This window comes from Lottia gigantea (genome assembly GCF_000327385.1).
Source record: "Lottia gigantea unplaced genomic scaffold LOTGIsca_49, whole genome shotgun sequence".
Lineage (NCBI taxonomy): Eukaryota > Metazoa > Mollusca > Gastropoda > Lottiidae > Lottia > Lottia gigantea.
The window spans coordinates 1341604-1360702 of record NW_008709687.1 but is presented as its reverse complement, the minus strand read 5'-3'; the positions used below and the strand labels follow the sequence as shown (position 1 = coordinate 1360702).

Genomic DNA, 19099 nt, shown 5'->3' with positions numbered 1-19099 from the left:
TCATCGCCAAACCATCTTAACAAGGCGAAGCTATTAGGAACTACGTCTTGTATCTTAACAGAAATAACTACCTTTCTTGAAGTTTGTAAATACAGCGATTTGATTGGATTGTACGCTGGCAAAAACAGCCAAAAAGACTATGATTATCCGGATATTAGACGCAGTTCGTAATAGCTTGACATTGTAAAGATGCATCGAACAGGTCATGATAGTTCCTATGGAATTTTCGCCAGGCAACATAAAAAACTAAAAGGACATTTTTTCTTCATTAAAAATATGTACTTTATGAGAAATTCTTACCTCCCTTTAGATAAAAAAAAACTGTTCTGACTTTCGTCACTTCTACGACGCTATCAACATTTTAACCTGCAGATATATACGATATTTTGGCGCCATGCCTAGAAAGAGGTTATATTTTCATATTTACACGGAAAGTTTTGTTGGAATTGCAGAAGAACAACAATTCTTAAAAATGATACGGATAACGGAACTGGATTTAAATAAGCACGTAAAGTTATATATAGGCAACTCATTCCCTTTATATAAGACATAATAGCGAGTATCAAATTCCAAACTTTGGCCTTTGGTCGAATTTGACCTTCTCTGGACCGCTTGTCGTGTTAATTCACTCTACTGACTCCGTATACATTTCAATAAACTCCCGGTACGGAAATAAACTTTCCTAATTCTATGAATAATTGAATAATAAACAGCTTATTTCGACGATTCGCCAAGATTGGGTTTTTTAATCATTGATGATATCATTTTACACGAATTACCGATGCGAGCCAATCATTTGGATAGTTTTCTCGTTCCAGTCTGTGGCAATGGATCTTAGGATGTATGTGCTAAGTACATAGCTGTAAGTCAATTTTTCGGTAGTTAAAAGACTATAATTTGACTTTCTACTACCGAAAGCGATTTATTGCCGTTCAATGTTATAATATTTACTTAAAACAGTCTTAAACTGGTCCATAAAGTAAACAAGCTCGTCTGGAATTTTAGAAATTTGAATTCACAGAGGGGAATTTCTGGGAGGATATAAAGGAAACTATTTAACTATATATGTAGCTAAACAAGTACAAACATCATAAAAAAAACATCATAAACCAATAACAATGGAATCGAAGAAATTTTGTGAAAGGAAATAATAAAAATCAATTCAGAAACCACAGAAGTTAAATTGCATGAATTTCCTGTATGGCTCCAGTAGATATATATGTTTAAGTGTATATCATCTTCACAATGTCAAGCTATTACAAACTGCGTCTAATACCTTGACTACAATAGGAACAACTTGTATTGTATCACGGAATGCAGCGCTTTGACTGGATCGTACGCCATCGAATACAGCAAATCAGAGACCTCGACAGAAAAACGTCATGACTCTGTGTTTACGGACTGTGTGTCGAGGCCTCTTGTTAGCTGTATCGGCTTGCATACAATCCAATCAAATCGTTGAATTTAGTATTAGATTACAAACATCTGTTACACAAGAAATATGACTGTTGCAGTCAAGGTAAAAGACGTCTAAGACGATGTTTGTAATAGCTTTACATTGTGAAGATGATATCATATATACATCAGAATCGTAGGTCTATATGAGTATCAGTATTTCTATGTATATATCAATAAACTCAGCGCGTGATCACCCTAGTAACAATTTCAAGAAATTAACCGGTTAGCGATATTATCCCATTGGAGAAATCGACTGGAATTATTTTAATCAACGCATTTCATTTTATCATATAGAAACCTCGTGCATTGGAGTATATCAGGAAGCGATTAACCATAGAAAGTGATGTATTATAGTAAACGAGCAAGTATACTGTAAAGTATAACAGTGTAATAATAATTTAAAACTTGTGTACATGAGAACACTTGATGTTGCCAATTCAAATTTTAGAAGAGGAAAGTTGACTTGAGGATTTATTACAGATTTTCTGTGCATTTAGAAGTAATGCACAAAGTTAGGTAAATATTTTGGCTTACAGTTATTTATGAAATTGTTTCAGAAGTTAGGGATTTAATTGTGGAATGAGCTAAATCATGAAACGAATTGATAATTCAGACTGGTAGCTAATTTGTTTTCCATATTTTACTCTGACCAGTGCTTTTGAACTTGGTGTCTCCTCTTAAACCGAGGGTGTTCCACTAGCGATCTACAACCCTGCACTAGCACTCTGCAGTAAAAGCTGTCGATACTTGCGGAAGGGTTTCACTTTAAGATGTATATTTCTTAAACGGATCAAACTTAATCCAGACTTCAGAAAGCAAAAAGGCTTTAGAATTGTACATTTGCATCATACAATCAACAATCATCAATCAACAACTATAAGGTTCATGGTCGTGAGCTCCATCCCAAAGAATTCAATGGACGAATTTTGTAGTTCATCTTTTTAACGAGTGAATTTTCATATTTCATATCAATTTCGATTTAAGAATTAGCCGAGAAAAACTTTCCATGAATTCTATAGTGAAGAGGTTATCTTTAGATTGAGTGATCTTGTCGTAATTCAGTATATATAAACATTTCGAGATAAATAAATTAGTTAAAATAATTAGATAAGATTGCAGCTGTTCTGTCTTGTACCGAAAGTTGTCCAAATATACCGGAAGTTGTTGGTTTGAAGTAGGTGAACACGGAGAAACGATTGTGTAAATTGATAAAGTGTAGTTGCATTTTAATAATGAAAAAGCTGAAGATAATTATTTTATAAATTTAAAGTATACTACTTATAGAAGCGTTTATCAATAGTTACTTAGTTTAATGGATATATCGTCTTAATGATTCTAATTTTTAGTCATGGCAACTGGTAAGTCCAACTGATGAATATTTACTCTTATTGACCCAGCTTGATACTTTGAATTTTATATCTATTCTAAGAGGTAGTATTCCTTTAAAGGTTTCAATCCAGCACAGGTCCAATGCCCCAAAGTACCATTTCTTCCACTAGAATAGCTCACCTACAACACTATGATTCAAATACAGATCTAAATGTTTCGCTTCGTATCTTATCTACAGGTTACTTCACTTTTCATCCTTGATCTGACCAAATTCTTCTTTAAATCGTGTCCAGTCGAAATTTAGTCTACTCAAAATTAGACCAACTTTCGTTCCGTTTTTTTTTAGTACAGGCACTTCAGTTAGGGTCTAATGACAACTCCCTTGGACGTTCATCATATTAACCTTTAGACCCAACTCGATGACGTCTGCTTTAATCAATTAAATTTCCATCTTGTGACGGGGAAGGTACCAGGTTAGGTCAAAATGTTAATTAAATAGAACTGTCGTTACACCCTAACTAAAGTGGCTATATTGAAAATAGTAATAATAAAAACAGAACGAAGTTTAATCTAATTTTGAATTTAAATACCCCCTCTCCCATATACATAGAAACCACAGAGAAATTTCAATTAGAAATCAATATTATCTTTTGAATACCACGTTGGCATTTCTAAGAGTGAATTATTTCTTCCTTCTACTTTTCATTATGAATCACTAATGATTAATATACTTCCTCATGTGAAAAGTTCATTAACTGCTACCAATGTATTGCCAATATGTTGTTTGGATTTTTGGTTTCGTTTTGCAGTTCGGGTCGTTCGTACTTGTTTTGAAAAATTCAAAGTTTAAATGCCAAAATATAACACAGCACAATCCTACTATAATATCAATGTCTCGAGGGTACAGGACTGGGGGTGGGGGGAGGTCTGATTGTGATTTTTGATGTCACTGAAACATGTCAGGTTTCCTTTTTTTTCGCTTTTGTGATAAGGTTTGATAAGGCTATGTAATACCAGCTGCTCTTGACATAACATCTTGGCATTCTTTTCTGGATTATCCCTTCCCATTTACATCTGCAATAACCCACAGATTGCTCGATCGCTTATGAAAGGTTAGAACACGTTTACTGCATGGATATAGCTAGTATCTCTTTGATTCTGATGGTCTTATTTAATTTCACCGAAACAATGGAAATCTACTTTTTCGCTTTTGTGACAATCGGAACTATAAATTCCCAAATTCACCATGCTTTTGAAATTTGTTGTAAATTAGTCCTTCAAGGAGAGTGAAGCGTATATATCAAATATAACTATTATAGTTTATCTTCGTTGATAGAATTTTTTTGATTTACAAGTAATATTAAAGATAAGATAAAACTAGCAGGCGATGAAAACTAAGACAGAGTGAATTTAATAAAACTATCTTTGAAATATTGATGGTGAAAATATACACATATTTTATCTTGGTAATGTAATTTACATGAAACCTTTAGAGTAGAACATGTTGAAGATAACATATTTAAAAAACATCATTTCTGATACATTCATGTAGATATTGAGGACGCACTTTTATATACTGATATAAAATGGAACTTCCACATATCACATGCAAACTCTCCGCTGACCGGAGTTATTCAAAATACTTTTAGGGATGAAAATCATACTTCCGGTACAACTAACCCCAGCGCCATTCGTCAATCCTCGAAACTGACTCTTTTGTTAGAAGAACCTGATAGGTTGACCGTTTGCACCAGCGTAACCACATAACCTCAAGATTTTCCGGAAGTGATATGGAAAACTGCTTAAGTATAAATTTGAACTGTCTATCCAGCTTCTAACCCAAAACATCTGCTTTTATTCCAGCCTCTGATAACTATGTGGAGTCTACTCAAGCCAAGAACTGTTAAAATATCCATCAGCGACTGGAATTTTTTCCCTTTTCAGACCATGGAAGAAAACATAATCTCTTATATTGGCTAGCATGGCTACTTTAATGTTATTTCCACTGCAGGGATGAAACAAGGTTAGCAGAAACACTGAAATTACCAACAACCAATATGATTATATCACTTTAAACAAGATGGCAGCCGTTATATATCATGCTCTCTGGATCCTTACTCTGGTGGCGACACCACCGGTAACAAGTCAATCTGGTGTCGTCAAGACGTACTCTACGAAAAGGTAAGTAATGTGTCAAAGCTGTCATTGTTTACAATCTGCTAGCTTGCTTGATAGTTTGATATGCTCTAGTCCAGTCCTGACCACAGAAAACTGCTATCATACCAGTTAGCTATAGTTTGATCTGCACTAGTCCCATTATTACTTCTAGTCCGAAACTACTGCCTGCATTCCGGTCTCTATAGCTGTTTTGGCAGTTATCGGCGGGGTAAGCCTACGACTTTCACAATAGCTATCACAGGCTGGAATAGAGGCAGATGTTTCGATCTAGTCCCCTTCCTACCGCAGAATACTGTATAATATCAAGTGTTCTGCTAGCTAGTTTAAACGATTTTGATCACAGATGGCTGCTTACATGCAATTTAAAGAGGTACTCTTTCAGATCTAGAGTAGAAATCATCAAAACTAACAAAAAGAAACCATCTCCATTTTGCTCAGATTATGCTCCGGTAGACCTAAATCTACAGATTTCCAAATTTAGAACTGAATGATAAATGTATAGTATTTTTTAATGGAAATGAAGAATGAGTTGTCTCAGTCGTATATGTTTAACAAGTTAATTGAAAGCTCTGATGCTAAACGAATTCCAAATTGTATCTATTCACTAATCGTGTGCTTGATTTACCAACTCGGTTCGTTCGTTTCAGCTTGACTAAACCAACATAGCGATCAATTCAATCTACGACTTGACAGAATCCATAAGGCTGAAATTATTGAATCTTTGATTTTGCCAGATTTTTACGTTCTACTGTCTTGCTTCTTAATGACATGAAGAAGATGAACAACACCATACTGTGTATAAAGTGGGAAACGTTTAGATCTACTAGCCCATAGTAATAAGCTTACTCCTTTGGTGCGGCTGTAGTACAGCCGGTAAGAGCGTTGGAATCTATACGTCATTTGTTCTGCCTAACAAATGGTGGTCGTGGGTTTTGATCTTTGTTGGTGTGTGAAAAGTCGATGGCCTTGAATAAGTCATCTTTCCTCATTATTCCTATCGACCTGTAAATGGGTACGGCTAATCCATACCGCGTTTAGACAGCCACCAATCATTTGGGCAGGGTCCGGACCGAGTACGGTTCGTAAGAAAAAGTGGCAATGTAAACAGGTTGAGAGTGCCCGGCATCATAATAGTTTCAAGTGGGCCGAGTCCCGCAATGAGAGGTGGTCATGGTCCGGACCAAGTACGGTACGGCTAAATATCAGTATAGTGTAAAAGCGCCACTTACCCAAGGAGAAGTGCACATGTGCAATATTGAACTTGACTGTGTAATGTCGTAATAGAGTACACCGTGTTTGCAATGGCTTGCGCCGCCGATATTCACGAAAACATAAAATTTTATTTCTTTGTGTCTCAGATTCGTTATCCGTGTAAAAGAAGGTTGTTTCTTCCTTTCGTCTGTATCATTATTTTTATCATTAGGCACGTCACCTTTGAGATAACGAACATGCAGACATATAACATAAATATCTAATAATAAACAGATAGGTGGAATTAAAAATTTCATAGACGAATACGAATAGATTGATCACAAAGTAAGAAAAAAGAAATATAAAAGAACACCCGAGATTTTTGTCTATACAGATAAAGCTAGAACTAGAAATACAGATGTAATATAATTTGATTCAATCGATATGAGATGTAGAAGCTAGTGAAATAAAATATTATTTATGGTGGAATTTGACAAGACTATTTCTGTTTCATAGATTACTATCTAGCACCCTGGTTCCCAACCTGGAGTGTTTTCACCCCCTGGGGTGTGAGACTAGAGTGTCAGGGGTGTGGCCAACTGGTGTAGGAGAAGATTTTATATTGAGTCATGAGAGCACCTCACATCATCACATGCTGGAAATGTGGATAAACAAATATTTGCGGGTCTATGTGGTTGAACCAGGGATGTGAAGGCTGAAATAGGTTAGGAAACACTGATATAGAATATAGCTCTCTCTTCTGGTTTCGTTATCAGTCGCGCTTCATGGAAACATTAGTTGAGGGTGGGGTTAGGGGTAGGGAGGTTACAATCGATAGTCGGTCGAATGGGAAAATGAACTTTGGAAATGTTGGGTTCGCCTATTGCTTTATGTCCAAAAAAATTGAAATTACTTCTTTCTTTTGTCTATACTTTTCTAGATATAAACCCTGAAATTGTCGCAATTAAAATTGATAAAGGCTAAGGGTTGTCATGTTTGATTCCCTACGTTAGATTTTACTCTGCTGTTCTGGCAAATCTTTCCGTGTAACACATTACATGTAAATGGTGCTGTCTGTTTTCATGGGCCCAATCTTGAGCTGAACTTATTGTTCCCATTCACCAATCACATCTTTCATCTTTGTTCAGATTTAGAAAGAATTTCTGTCTGTGGAGAGCTCCTATTGGCTGTTTTCGCTGAATTACGTGATGCAAGAACAGTAGTTATTGTAGTCAAGGTATACGACAAAGTTCGTAATCTCTTGACCATCTTGAAGATGTTAGCAGGCAAGAAAAATCGTTTCTTATTGCTAAGATTTTGTGGAATTACAGAGATGTTAGAAGTCGGGCAAGGAAGAGGAAATGATACGACAAGCATACGAAGGCTAAAACAAACTGACAAACTCTGAGAACTACCTTAAAGAAAATAGAATTTGTATGCACTCGATTGTTTTACGATAGCGCATTGATGGAATAAAAATAACAGCGATATTGTTGATGGCCGAGTTTGATTGAATCAATAACTCGGGATTTACAACTCCGTGCTAGTCTTATCAATCATGATAGATAAATTCCACATCATAAATCGCGGTATTATATTAGTATGTCAATCAGAGACGACCATGTAAACAAATTATTTCACTTGGTTTACAAACAGACTTTAAGAGAATAAATCAATGTCGAGCTTTGTTTACGAATAGTTTCTATCTCAGTGTTCGTCATGATTGTGTAAAAATAAACCAAGTACTACCAATCTGAACCACAAAAAAGAAACCCGAAATCCAAACAACATATTGGCAAAACTTTGGTAACAGCTAATGAAATTTTCACACGAGGAAGTATACCAATCATAAGAGAGAAAGTATTTCATTATGAAAAATGATATCAGGTGTCTAGAAGAGTAAGCATGCCATGCCTGGCGTCACACCCGTACGTAGGTACTTTGATCTCTGTATCTTATTGAAGCTTTGTTCGTTTTGAGGACAGTTTCTTAGGCAAGACAGTGCTCGACTTAATTTGTTTTAACTATATACAAATTCATGACCCCGCCTCCCCCCATAGTGCGGAAAAGCTCGTTCTTTTGCTGTGAAGTTGAGAATGTATCTTTAGTTGTTCGAAGACAATACATAGCAAATATTGTGTGTACTTTAATGAAATTGTCAAATAACTGCCAAAATCCGTTTCATCAATCAAGTATGGTTATAACTATTTGTACAATGTGTATAAGTATAAAAACGGACTGAGGACGACTATATGACTAGCACATTTCATTATCCAGTACTTTAAAACTTCTGAGTCTATACAAAATCGATATCTCTCATCATTCTCCTTAAATAGGATGAATGGAGAAGTGTAATTGAATAGGCAAACTAATGTTAAACGCTTCATTTTTCACTTTTTTTTTATAAATGCGTCTTTTATTTGTATTTTATTATCATTAAAGTGGGTTTTCACTCCATCCGCCTCAGTTGTAAAACCCACCCAAAACATATAACATGGGTGTTCAAAGATTTAAAGAACTATACTTGAGATAGCATGAAATGAATAGAGTTTTATGTCCTATTTTTATGCTCCCAATGGGCTAATGAAAATGGGATACGTCATTTAGTGTGCAGCGAGGAACATTTTTCGAGGACGGTGGCATTAGCCTAATACGACTGTCTGTGCCTGACACGACTTAGTTTTCCACGATCAGAAGGGATAATTTATCGAATGATAAGTGAAAGATTTTGTCAAAATGCTATTGATTATTATAAAGCTTAAACTGATATCTCAACTCTCAATTTAGAGTACAACCTATTTCCTACTCCAACTTTATGGCGTATAGTATATAAATCGATTAAAAGTAGCCATAAAACTATTTCAATAACCATAATAACCAATATTTATCTTGACCGATCTCTCTTACGAATGTCAATGTTAAAGGGGCAGCAGGCAAAACTTTCATTATCAAAAACACCTGACAATATTATGACAATATTTTATTTACATCATATGTATCTACTTGACGAAACTAAATTAGTTTTAAAAGGGTAAATTAAGAACGGAGTTTACTTTCTTTTTATTAAGGAGGTTAAACTAGTTTTGGTGTTTGACCTCATAAAGACTCGAAACTATTAATTGAAACCTGAAACGGCACGAGACGTATTTCTCTACAATTAGGCGTTCATCAGTGCAGTAGTTTTCTTAAACCTATCAAAAATCAGAATGGACTAAAAAGTCTCGCTAACATTTTTAATATTTTTGGCGTTAAAAAATCAACGAACGGACAGTTAAGTCAAGGGACACATTACTCTAGATTTTTGTATAAAGTTTTCATTAATTTGGGCAAAAAGATTTTTCGACCTACGAAAAAAACCAGAATGCCGATTAAAGCCAAGAAACTTAATGGAGGCAAAAAAAATATGACGTAAAACTACATTCCCCTTGATATATATATATATATATATATATATATACTTTCTAAACTTAGGGAGAAAATCAACTTATCAATCTAGAAATATATCTAGTTACACTTAAACCGTTCCAATAAGCTGAACGCTACAGTGAAACTTTCCTAGGAATTTTTATGACAGCAAGCTCTAGGAATCAATTATAAGAATCTCATAAACAGCAGTATAATAACTGTATTGGGTATTGTTTTATGAACCACAAGGCCAGTAATAGATTGTATAATCAGATTATATTTCTATATTGTTCCTCATTGACCTACTAGTATATTCCAGAAACTTGTAGATATTCGTCTATGTTCAAATTATGAATTAACCAGATTCTGTACTTAAGATAATGGTTGGAACAAACCAGTTTTCAGCTTGCCTTAAGCTCTTAAATATTTTTTACTTTAAGCTTTGGAAACAATGTTATCAAAATTTTAAGCTGTAAATCGCTTAAAAGTCGAAATTAACACAAAGGCTAGGCTTTATTCTGCTAGCTGCTGTAAGCTTCAAAACCAATATAACCTCACTTTAAGCTCCAATCACAGGCATCATGCTGCTTGTTGCCTATTGCTCTTAACCAAATTAACTTCAGTTTAAGCTCCAAGTCGCTTTTTTAATTTAACTCAAACTCTGTGATACCAGTTGCCTAAAGCTTCATAATTAAGTTAACGAAAGTTTAAGCTCCAATACGCCTGTATTTTATGCTTCTAGTTGGCTGGTTCTTCTAGAATTAACATAAGTTTAAGCTACAAGTCGCCTTTTTAATTTAACTCGGGCATCATAATGCTAATTGCCTAAAGCTTCATAATTAAGTTAACGTAATCTTCATTTAACTCGTCTGGAGCTAATCGACCATTCCCTAAACAGCAATCGTTTGATGTAAATTACAAAATTGACCCGAAGCGGCTATAAAGTTTTGGTATAACACAGATCAATGGTGGTCTTGTATCTGATACCGACTATTCAATTCACTTCTTCTTTCAAAATGGCTTAGATATAATTTAATAACGAAATTGAATTATCCTTAGCCTTTGAAGTTATTAGTGTGATAGAACGTGTATGGAAGCAAGTAGCGGCCACTTTTACTCTTATATTTCACCGTTTATTAAAGAACAAGAAATTGTTGTGTGATTTTTTTAGACACCTTATTATAGTTAAAAAAAAGATATTCAACCGCTCAAATTTTCAATTTGTATTTGAAATTATTTTTCATTAGTTAATCGCGATACCGAATGTGACGTAGAGCGGGCTGCTTAACAATAACATGGCGGCCTCCATTAATTTGCTCTTCGTCCATTAACCAGTCATAAAAAACCCTATAAAAACAGATTCCAAATTATAAGTCTTGAAGTATCATTTTTTATATCTTATTTCAGATCGGATATGTTAAACAATGTTTTAAGAAAACTTGATGGTAAAGACAGTAGAGTTCCTCCGAATTTTGACGAAGGTAAGGTCCAACATATCTTTAACTTTATGTTTAAGCGTCATGTTTTCACATTGTTCTGGCAACTGGTTTAGTTAGTAATGCGAAGTCTATTTGCTTTTTTCGACATGTCAGTATGTATAGGGTGGCAGAGCCAGTAGCCCCGAAAGCAAGTTTTTCGGGCAAAAATCTCATAGGTTAGAGATTCGGAACATCTTATATTTCCCGCCCCCTCTCGGACGTAAACCTTTCTCCGCCTCTGGATGTATCCCCTTCAACTCTGCTCTGCTATGCCATGATGTAGATATTGCATGATATACCCTATACCCTATAAACTAGCGCAGGACTGCATCTTTAATACACTTAACCGATTATATGTTATCTGTACTGCTGTCAGGACGGAGATTGGCACTTAGTTGCCACTTACACGATATTACACCATCAACTGATAACTAAGTGAATATTATTTTTAAAAACGAAAGTAGATTATGTTTCTAATTTTAGATTTAGCTACAACGATAGAATGTCAGATATACGTGGATAGTTTTGATTCCGTCAGTGAAGCAGCCATGGTAAGATTAGGAATTTTAGGAGTTTTACGTCCTATTGTTCTGTCTTTAGTCCTGTTACTCAAATGAGCCCCCGATTATTCTTGAAAAATCCTAACGAGCGACCCCTTGCATCACTCCATTGCTGGATATATTACTTGTCCCTCCGAACAATCAAGTCCGGCTACGACCCTGGCAATAAAAGAGCATTAACAGAAATGAACAGAAATGAAATGAAATATGTTACGCTCTCTTTATTTTGTGTGCTTTTACGCTAATGAAGATAGGTTTTATAGAAAAACACAATAATATACATTCTACATCACCAGTTTCAATAGCCAATGAAGATGCAGACATGTTCGACTTAAAACTCCGATTTATTTTCATTTCGAATGTAATCGAAAGAACAAATTGTCAATTCAAGTTTTACTCAGTAAATAAACTCAGACTAGTAAGTCAATACATTCCAATATCAATGTTTGGAATTATAGAAAAAAAAAGTTCTGATAATTTGTTATAGAATGACTTCTAAAATGCATCCAGTATTCGGTCAGTTAATCTGGGACTCATTCTGGATGTAGTGCCACTCCCCGACAGCTTTTGCTACCTAGACATAACTCGCAACGCAAATCAGTACTGAAGAAAATAATGAATCGGCTCCGCTTTAAAACGTTTGTTATCAAGTTACTGGTATTCGTTACAATTTGTACATTTTGATCCCAACACATCTGATAAGTCGAATAGTTTACAAATGGGAACAAAAATTGATATTTGTTGGTTTTGGTGATATGCAAATATATTTCAGACGCAGCGCAACGTACATTTATTTTCAGGATTATACGGTCAGTATTCTGATGGAACTCTCCTGGACACAACGAGATCTATATTATAATTTTGATGATGTAGACTTTTTCGAGATAGACAATCGCAACATGGAGAAAATATGGCTTCCGGATTTATACTTCCCTAATGAGAAGATGGCGGCGTTTCACAAAATTATGACACCAAATAAAGTTGTACGATTGTACCCTGATGGTAGACTAACATTTTATGCTCGGTAGGTGAACCCTTTGTACAATCTGAAGATCATTTTACTCTTGGTTGGACATTTTCGAGAGTCGCTGTAGTCGTTATCAGCATGAATCTGAAAACCATCCTAAACCAACGTCTGAAACTACCGTGTTTCTCTTTAGCAGGTAAAGCTCTATTAGTGATAGACGCGATACATATTCCTAGTGCCTCGCGATATTCAAAGCGGTACATCAACATGCCTTCACTTAGTCGAACTTTTGTATTTGGAGCCCATACGAAAATATCTTTTGTTTCCGTTTATTTCAGATTATCCCTGACAATGTCATGTCCCATGAATCTACGAAAATATCCTTTCGATAAACAGATCTGCGCTCTTCAGATGGAAAGTTGTAAGTTCAATGCTAATATTTACTACTACAATTGTGACATTTTGCTCTGCAAGTGGCTTCTATGAATCGGTTGTGGAGGGTCCCATAGGAAGGAAAACATCCAGATTTGCACCTTTGTCAAAGTGATTAGGATTATAATCTAGAAGTTACATCCAATTTTGTTTTTTGATTAAAAATGCCCCCGCACCATATATAGCATCAACATTTACGTAAGGTTGCGAATAAGAATAGCGGTCATAATTTTCGAACGCAACTCTCATGCAACTGAGTACATGACCACATTCATTATTTGCAACCATACGCAACTGATAATCGCTATAATGTAAGTGAACCTTAATAATTAGAACTCATATAAGTGTTTAATACTTATATTTTCAGTTGGATTTGATCAAGATAACGTGATATTGGCCTGGGCTATGAACGATACACCAGTAGCTGTCAATGATCATATCATACTTCCACAGTTCGAGGTGGTCAGCAGCAATGTAGGCGAGTGTGCTAAGTCACATCCTAGATTAGGTAAGGTACCAAACCATGTTGCTCTATGATTCTAATTAATTGCTCAAGAACTTAAGAAAATAAGACTTAAAAAGGTTTTCTAACATCTTTTGATGTATTTGGATCAATATGGCTCATTTTTACATCATTACAATTTCCCTCAAATGTTTTGTGTTCCTTTGATATTAGAAAATCGCTTTATAATCCCTTTAATTTTAAAATCTTAGAAACAAGTTACTTCCCTTTAGATACCCAAATTAGTCCACAAAGTTCGCTGTTACTTTTGCCGCCACACTGGAACATACCATTCATTTTTTCCAGTAACATCTAAACATTTTATGAAATATAATAATACGGATGTGATCACTACGACTATAGCACATCCGTTACCACGTCTGAGGAACTGTGTTGGGCTATTACATCCGATATCACGCCTGGCGAAATGGATAGGGCTATCACATCCGTTTTCACGTCTGAAAACTGGGTCGGACTATCACATTCGTTATCACGGCTGGGGAACTGGGTTGGGCCATCACATCCGCATTTCACGTCTGAGGAACTTGCCAGAGTCAGATTTGTCGGATGTGCAGTAAAGCTCAAACGTTATGTAATGCAAGTAAACACATACCATGAGTTTTTCTTTCAAAAATCCATGCCTGTTCATTAAAATACTTTTTTTTTAACTTTGTAGGTAACCACAGCTGTCTAGAGGCGTTGTTTCATCTGGAGAGGAATATAGGTTACTATATCATACAGATGTACATCCCCAGTATACTCATTGTCGTCATTTCCTGGATATCATTCTGGCTCACCGTCACCTCCGTTCCCGGACGAATTTCATTGGGTGTTTTAACCGTGTTGACCATGACGACCCAGAGTTCAGGAGTCAATGCGTCACTACCACGTGTTTCCTATACTAAAGCTATAGATATATGGATGTCCACGTGTCTGTTGTTCGTCTTCGCAGCTCTTCTGGAGTTCGCCATTGTCAACTTCATCAGTAGACGCAGCTATCCAGATGAAGTCAAGACGGCACAAAGGAAAGACTCTGCAGCGATGCCTGTTGATAATGGGGCATTGATGAAAGAGGTAAATGTTAAATAATTTAGTAGTATCCTGATAAAATGATCATCGAAACGATCTTATCGCTCCTCGGATATCCGAGGGTCTTAACTTCTAACAATTTGTTTAGGTTATCCCAGCTCTAGGATAGTTTCGAGAATACGTGGCCTTATCTATGGGTAACTTTGCCTGAAATCAGAAAAACCACCGTACACCCTTTAGGCATTCTTCTGTATAGTGAAACCCATCATTACCAATGAAGCTATACACTATATGCTAAAATGATATATGCCTAATGATATCAAGGCATTAGACGAAGTTCGTAATAGCTTAACAGGGTGAAGATGAATGAAACTTGTTTGGTCAACTCGGCATTTTTTGTAATTTATCTTACATTGCAGACAATGGTGATGTTGGAAGGAGGTATCAGGTTCGCTCACGAAGAGATCAAACAGAGAAAGCGGGTATCGGGAATAGAATGTGCCCAGTTGATGGATAATATCTCCCGTCTAGTCTTCCCGTTTATATTTATCTCGTTTAATATAGTGTATTGGACTTATTATCTGACCACGTTTGGTGAGGAACTGTTTCAAGGCGTTGGTTAGGAGACTATAGCGCTGTGTGAACGTGAAACTAGAACGTTACAGGCATCGTAGAAATTGATCAGTAAGGTCAAATTGTTTATAGCAACAATATACATAACACAGTGTTATTAACAAACCTTTTAATCTTATAACCCAAAGCAAACATACGAAACCAAACGTCGAGATGTGCACAGTGGCGTAGCGAGGATTCTATTGACGGGGTGGGGGTTTTGGTGTTGCTGTCCCTTTACGTATTATAGAGGGAATAAGTCACGAAGAGGGTCAGAGTCTCCCCTTGGAAAATGTTCTAATGTGTGAAACGGATAATACAGTTAACAAGATTTTTAAAGTGAAAGTAGAATACATTTTTCATTTTTTATGACACGAGGGCATGGTCCAAATGGTATCGCCACTGGATGTGCATTCTAATCAACTAGCAAAGAGTTATTTAACGTGTTGGCTGTAATATATCAAGCAGTGTTATTAGCTAACTCCGTACTTTTGATTAGTCTGTGGAGATCATTAGCTATTTCTGTTATAGTATTTTCTGTAACATAGTGTTATTAACGAACTAAGTATATTAACAATGCCCTGATATTGTTTATAAGTATGTTTTAAATGATATGTAGCATGTTTGATAGCATACATTGAACTGATTATTCGAGCATATTATTCTTTAGATTTTCTGATGATACATTAGTTAAAACGTGCTGTTTATCATTTTAATAACATATATTGGACAAGCGAACTAGATTATGCATGTGATAACACACATTTTATTAACCGAAGCATATCATTGTTATTATATCACCCAGATATTCTGATATCACCATTATTACTTTTTGTAGTCTGATGTATTAATATAAAGTTCATTTTACTGTTATCTCCCTTGTTCTGTTGAGATACCACGTTGCTATATTATATAGCAATATATTTAGGGCCGATTGTCTACTTATGATACCATGAATACTCATTATCTCAGTCCCAAATACAAATTTCGCATACTTAAGTGAAACACGGTAGCAATGTATTGTAATAGTTTCGGTGTTGCAAAAACCACATGTAACTCGCTTTGTGCAAAAGGGTGTATTTCGTTTATTGAGCCTTGTTGACTCTGTTAGCTACAGATGGTGCTGATTCTGGACAGAAGTAACGGGCTACTAATCGGAAGTTAAGTTGGTTTACTAGATACCCCTTTCAGAGAGTCCACATAGCTACAATTGTTAAATTTATACTACAATTTATCACTATCACCTGCGGAAAGTCACATTAGCTACTGGTGGTATAGAATATTATTGAAGTAAATTGCAGTCCTCGAAATCAATTAAGAAGCCATCAAAATTGAGTTCGTAGTAAATAGACCCTGCCGTTAGTAGGTTTCTCAATTATTTTTTTTCTAATTTTCACTAGATCTTTAATAAGTGTAATGAAATCAATTATTTCTGTGGGTTATTTGCCAGGATTCTTTCAAGAATTGAAAACCTACATCAAGTGAGCTCACTTTAAAAAGAAAAAAAGGAAGAAGCAATATTTAGGTTCGCGTTTATCAGCCATTCCTTGATCAAACCTCTTGGCATTGCCTTTCCTAGATTATCCGCACTCATTTACAGATTAGTCGACTTCAATAACGAGGAAATGATGAGTTCAAGGCCATCAGTCTCTCAAACGCCGACTAAGATTAGAACCAACGACCACAAATTCTTCGACATAACCAAGCAAATAACGTCATGTAAGATTAAAACGTTTTATCCGACTGCAATACGGCCCATTCTTTGCTTCGCTTATATATCACATCAATAGTCCAGAGCTCCAATTACTGGCAATATTACTCCCCATTTGCAACCATTTAGCAGACCATCAGTTACTTTTTGGGTGGCCTTAAACCTAAATGTACCGATAAGGACAAGAAACGAACACAATAATTAATTGAACACTATATAAAACTATATTAATTATAATATATGATATAAACATAACACGTGAAAACATTCCATATAATCTATGACAATTTTATGTTCTATTTATACTCTACATTGAATGATATATATTACATCGAGTGGTTTAGCCTGCTTCACTGGCCTGCTTCATTGGTCTGTTTCACTGGTCTGCTTCGTTAGGCTGCTTCACTGGCCTGCTTCATTGGTCTGCTTCATTGGCCTGCTACACTGGTCTGCTTCACTGGCCTGCTTCATTGGCCTGCTTCATTAGGCTGCTTCATTGGCCTGCTTCGAATAAATCCTTGGTCAAAGGTGGCATTTCACTGAACAGCTATTTCAAGTAACATTAAAGGGATTGTTACAGGTTTTCTAAATTTAGTATCTGTATTGGAGACACTGTTAACATCATTTTGTCCCATTCTTAATTTCAATAAATTTCAGGTTCCTGCAATATGTTTTGCGATTAATGACGTCATCAAACATTTGGTTTAAGATGAATTGCAAGAACTACAGACGTCTTGTTGAAAAAAGGATTGTTGTTAACAATATCTAAGGTCAGAATGAAAATTGGAATTGATGCTATCAGTGTCCCCAATAGACAGAAGATTTTTAGAAAACCTCTTTACAATCCCTTTAAGCCATAACGAAATAATCGGAGTTTCCCAAGACTTATTGGTTGTATTGCTGTAGACATTAGATCGGATATCTTGTGATACATTAGGGAATTTAGAGTCAATAATGAACTCGTGATTAAAAGGACTGGATACACTGTCTACTTCCCCCAAAAAGAAACAACCAGTGTCTTATATCCAATGACGATGGCCAATGTGAAGCAGACTAGGAGCAGTTTTGACTTAGTTTGCGCTTTTGTACGTCTATATGAATACATTTGCGTTATTTAGTTACACCGCATGTACAGTGGTGTGACTAACGACCATAAACAACAACAATTAACAATAATTTTGTAGATCTAGACCGGCACAAAATTACGGGATCATTTTCGCGCCATAATTAGTTACAAGGAATATAATTGGTCGAGAACTAGATCCTGGATGAACACACCTACTAATCTACGGTTTCCGCTACCAAATACTTCAAACGGTAGGCTCACCTATTAATAGATACAAAACTAGTAACCTATACGGGATTATAAAGAGTATAAGAATATTTCAAGCCCAATTCAGACAGCCGTCGTCCGAACGCCAATACCAATGTCGATCCTAGAAGAGGCGATGTAAACGGCTCGTCGCCAGACTTGATTGTAATATATCTAGAGAAGCAATGATATATGGTGTTTACCTGCAGTAATGGAATTGGTCGGTTGTCAGAATTCTTTCAGGGGGCAATCGGTGCTCTCTGACCTTGCTACGAATAGCAGTAGCCTTGCAAAAAAACGAATCAAGGTCACTTGCCTTGCGAACTCTGTTGACATTCTGACATCCCTTTTGGACAATTTGATATTAAAACATTAAAACAGAACCTGAAACATGTTGCTACTCTGGGGTAGTTTTGGTAAATAGGATGAGTTTCAGTTCGATCGACGGTCTTATGAATAGTGCTTGAATCACAACAAATGTAACATTGTACTACACACCCATCAACATCATCACTATCGTACTTGTATGACTCCAAAACATCAATTTACAATGTACGCTCATATTAACAAACTAACCGACTGCTAGCAACTGTCATCATCTGGATAGTCGCAGATTTCGACCGTTCAGTTCGACAACCAGATCTAATTGTTGTTAAAGGTAGAACATGATCATCTAGTGACAGCTGCGAGCTGCAATTGAAGTCGCCAATGTATTAAGGTCATTTTAATCTACCACTTGGTTCGATTCTCCAAGATGCAGCCAGTTGCAAGCAGTCGTTTAAGAAAATTCTACTTAATTTGAAACCTACAAGATGTCTCACGTTAGAAACTTTAATCTACAAATCTTGATTTACGATTCCTTTCGCCATCAGTTCATTATACTAAAAGTTATAGAAACAACATCAGACTGTAGATTCGAAAAATGGTCATTCCGA

General features: G+C 35.9%; 1 protein-coding gene across 1 annotated transcript; it reads left to right on the top strand.

Moving 5' to 3' along the window:
* Positions 1 to 11506: 11506 nt before the first annotated feature.
* LOTGIDRAFT_125321 (hypothetical protein) lies at positions 11507 to 15152 on the top strand (the record flags this gene model as incomplete). Its single annotated transcript, XM_009061616.1, has 6 exons — positions 11507 to 11590; positions 12400 to 12623; positions 12905 to 12987; positions 13366 to 13506; positions 14177 to 14574; positions 14949 to 15152. The coding sequence occupies 6 exons, from the start codon at positions 11507 to 11509 to the stop codon at positions 15150 to 15152; spliced, it is 1134 nt and encodes a 377-aa protein (XP_009059864.1).
* Between the last annotated feature and the right edge of the window lie 3947 nt (positions 15153 to 19099).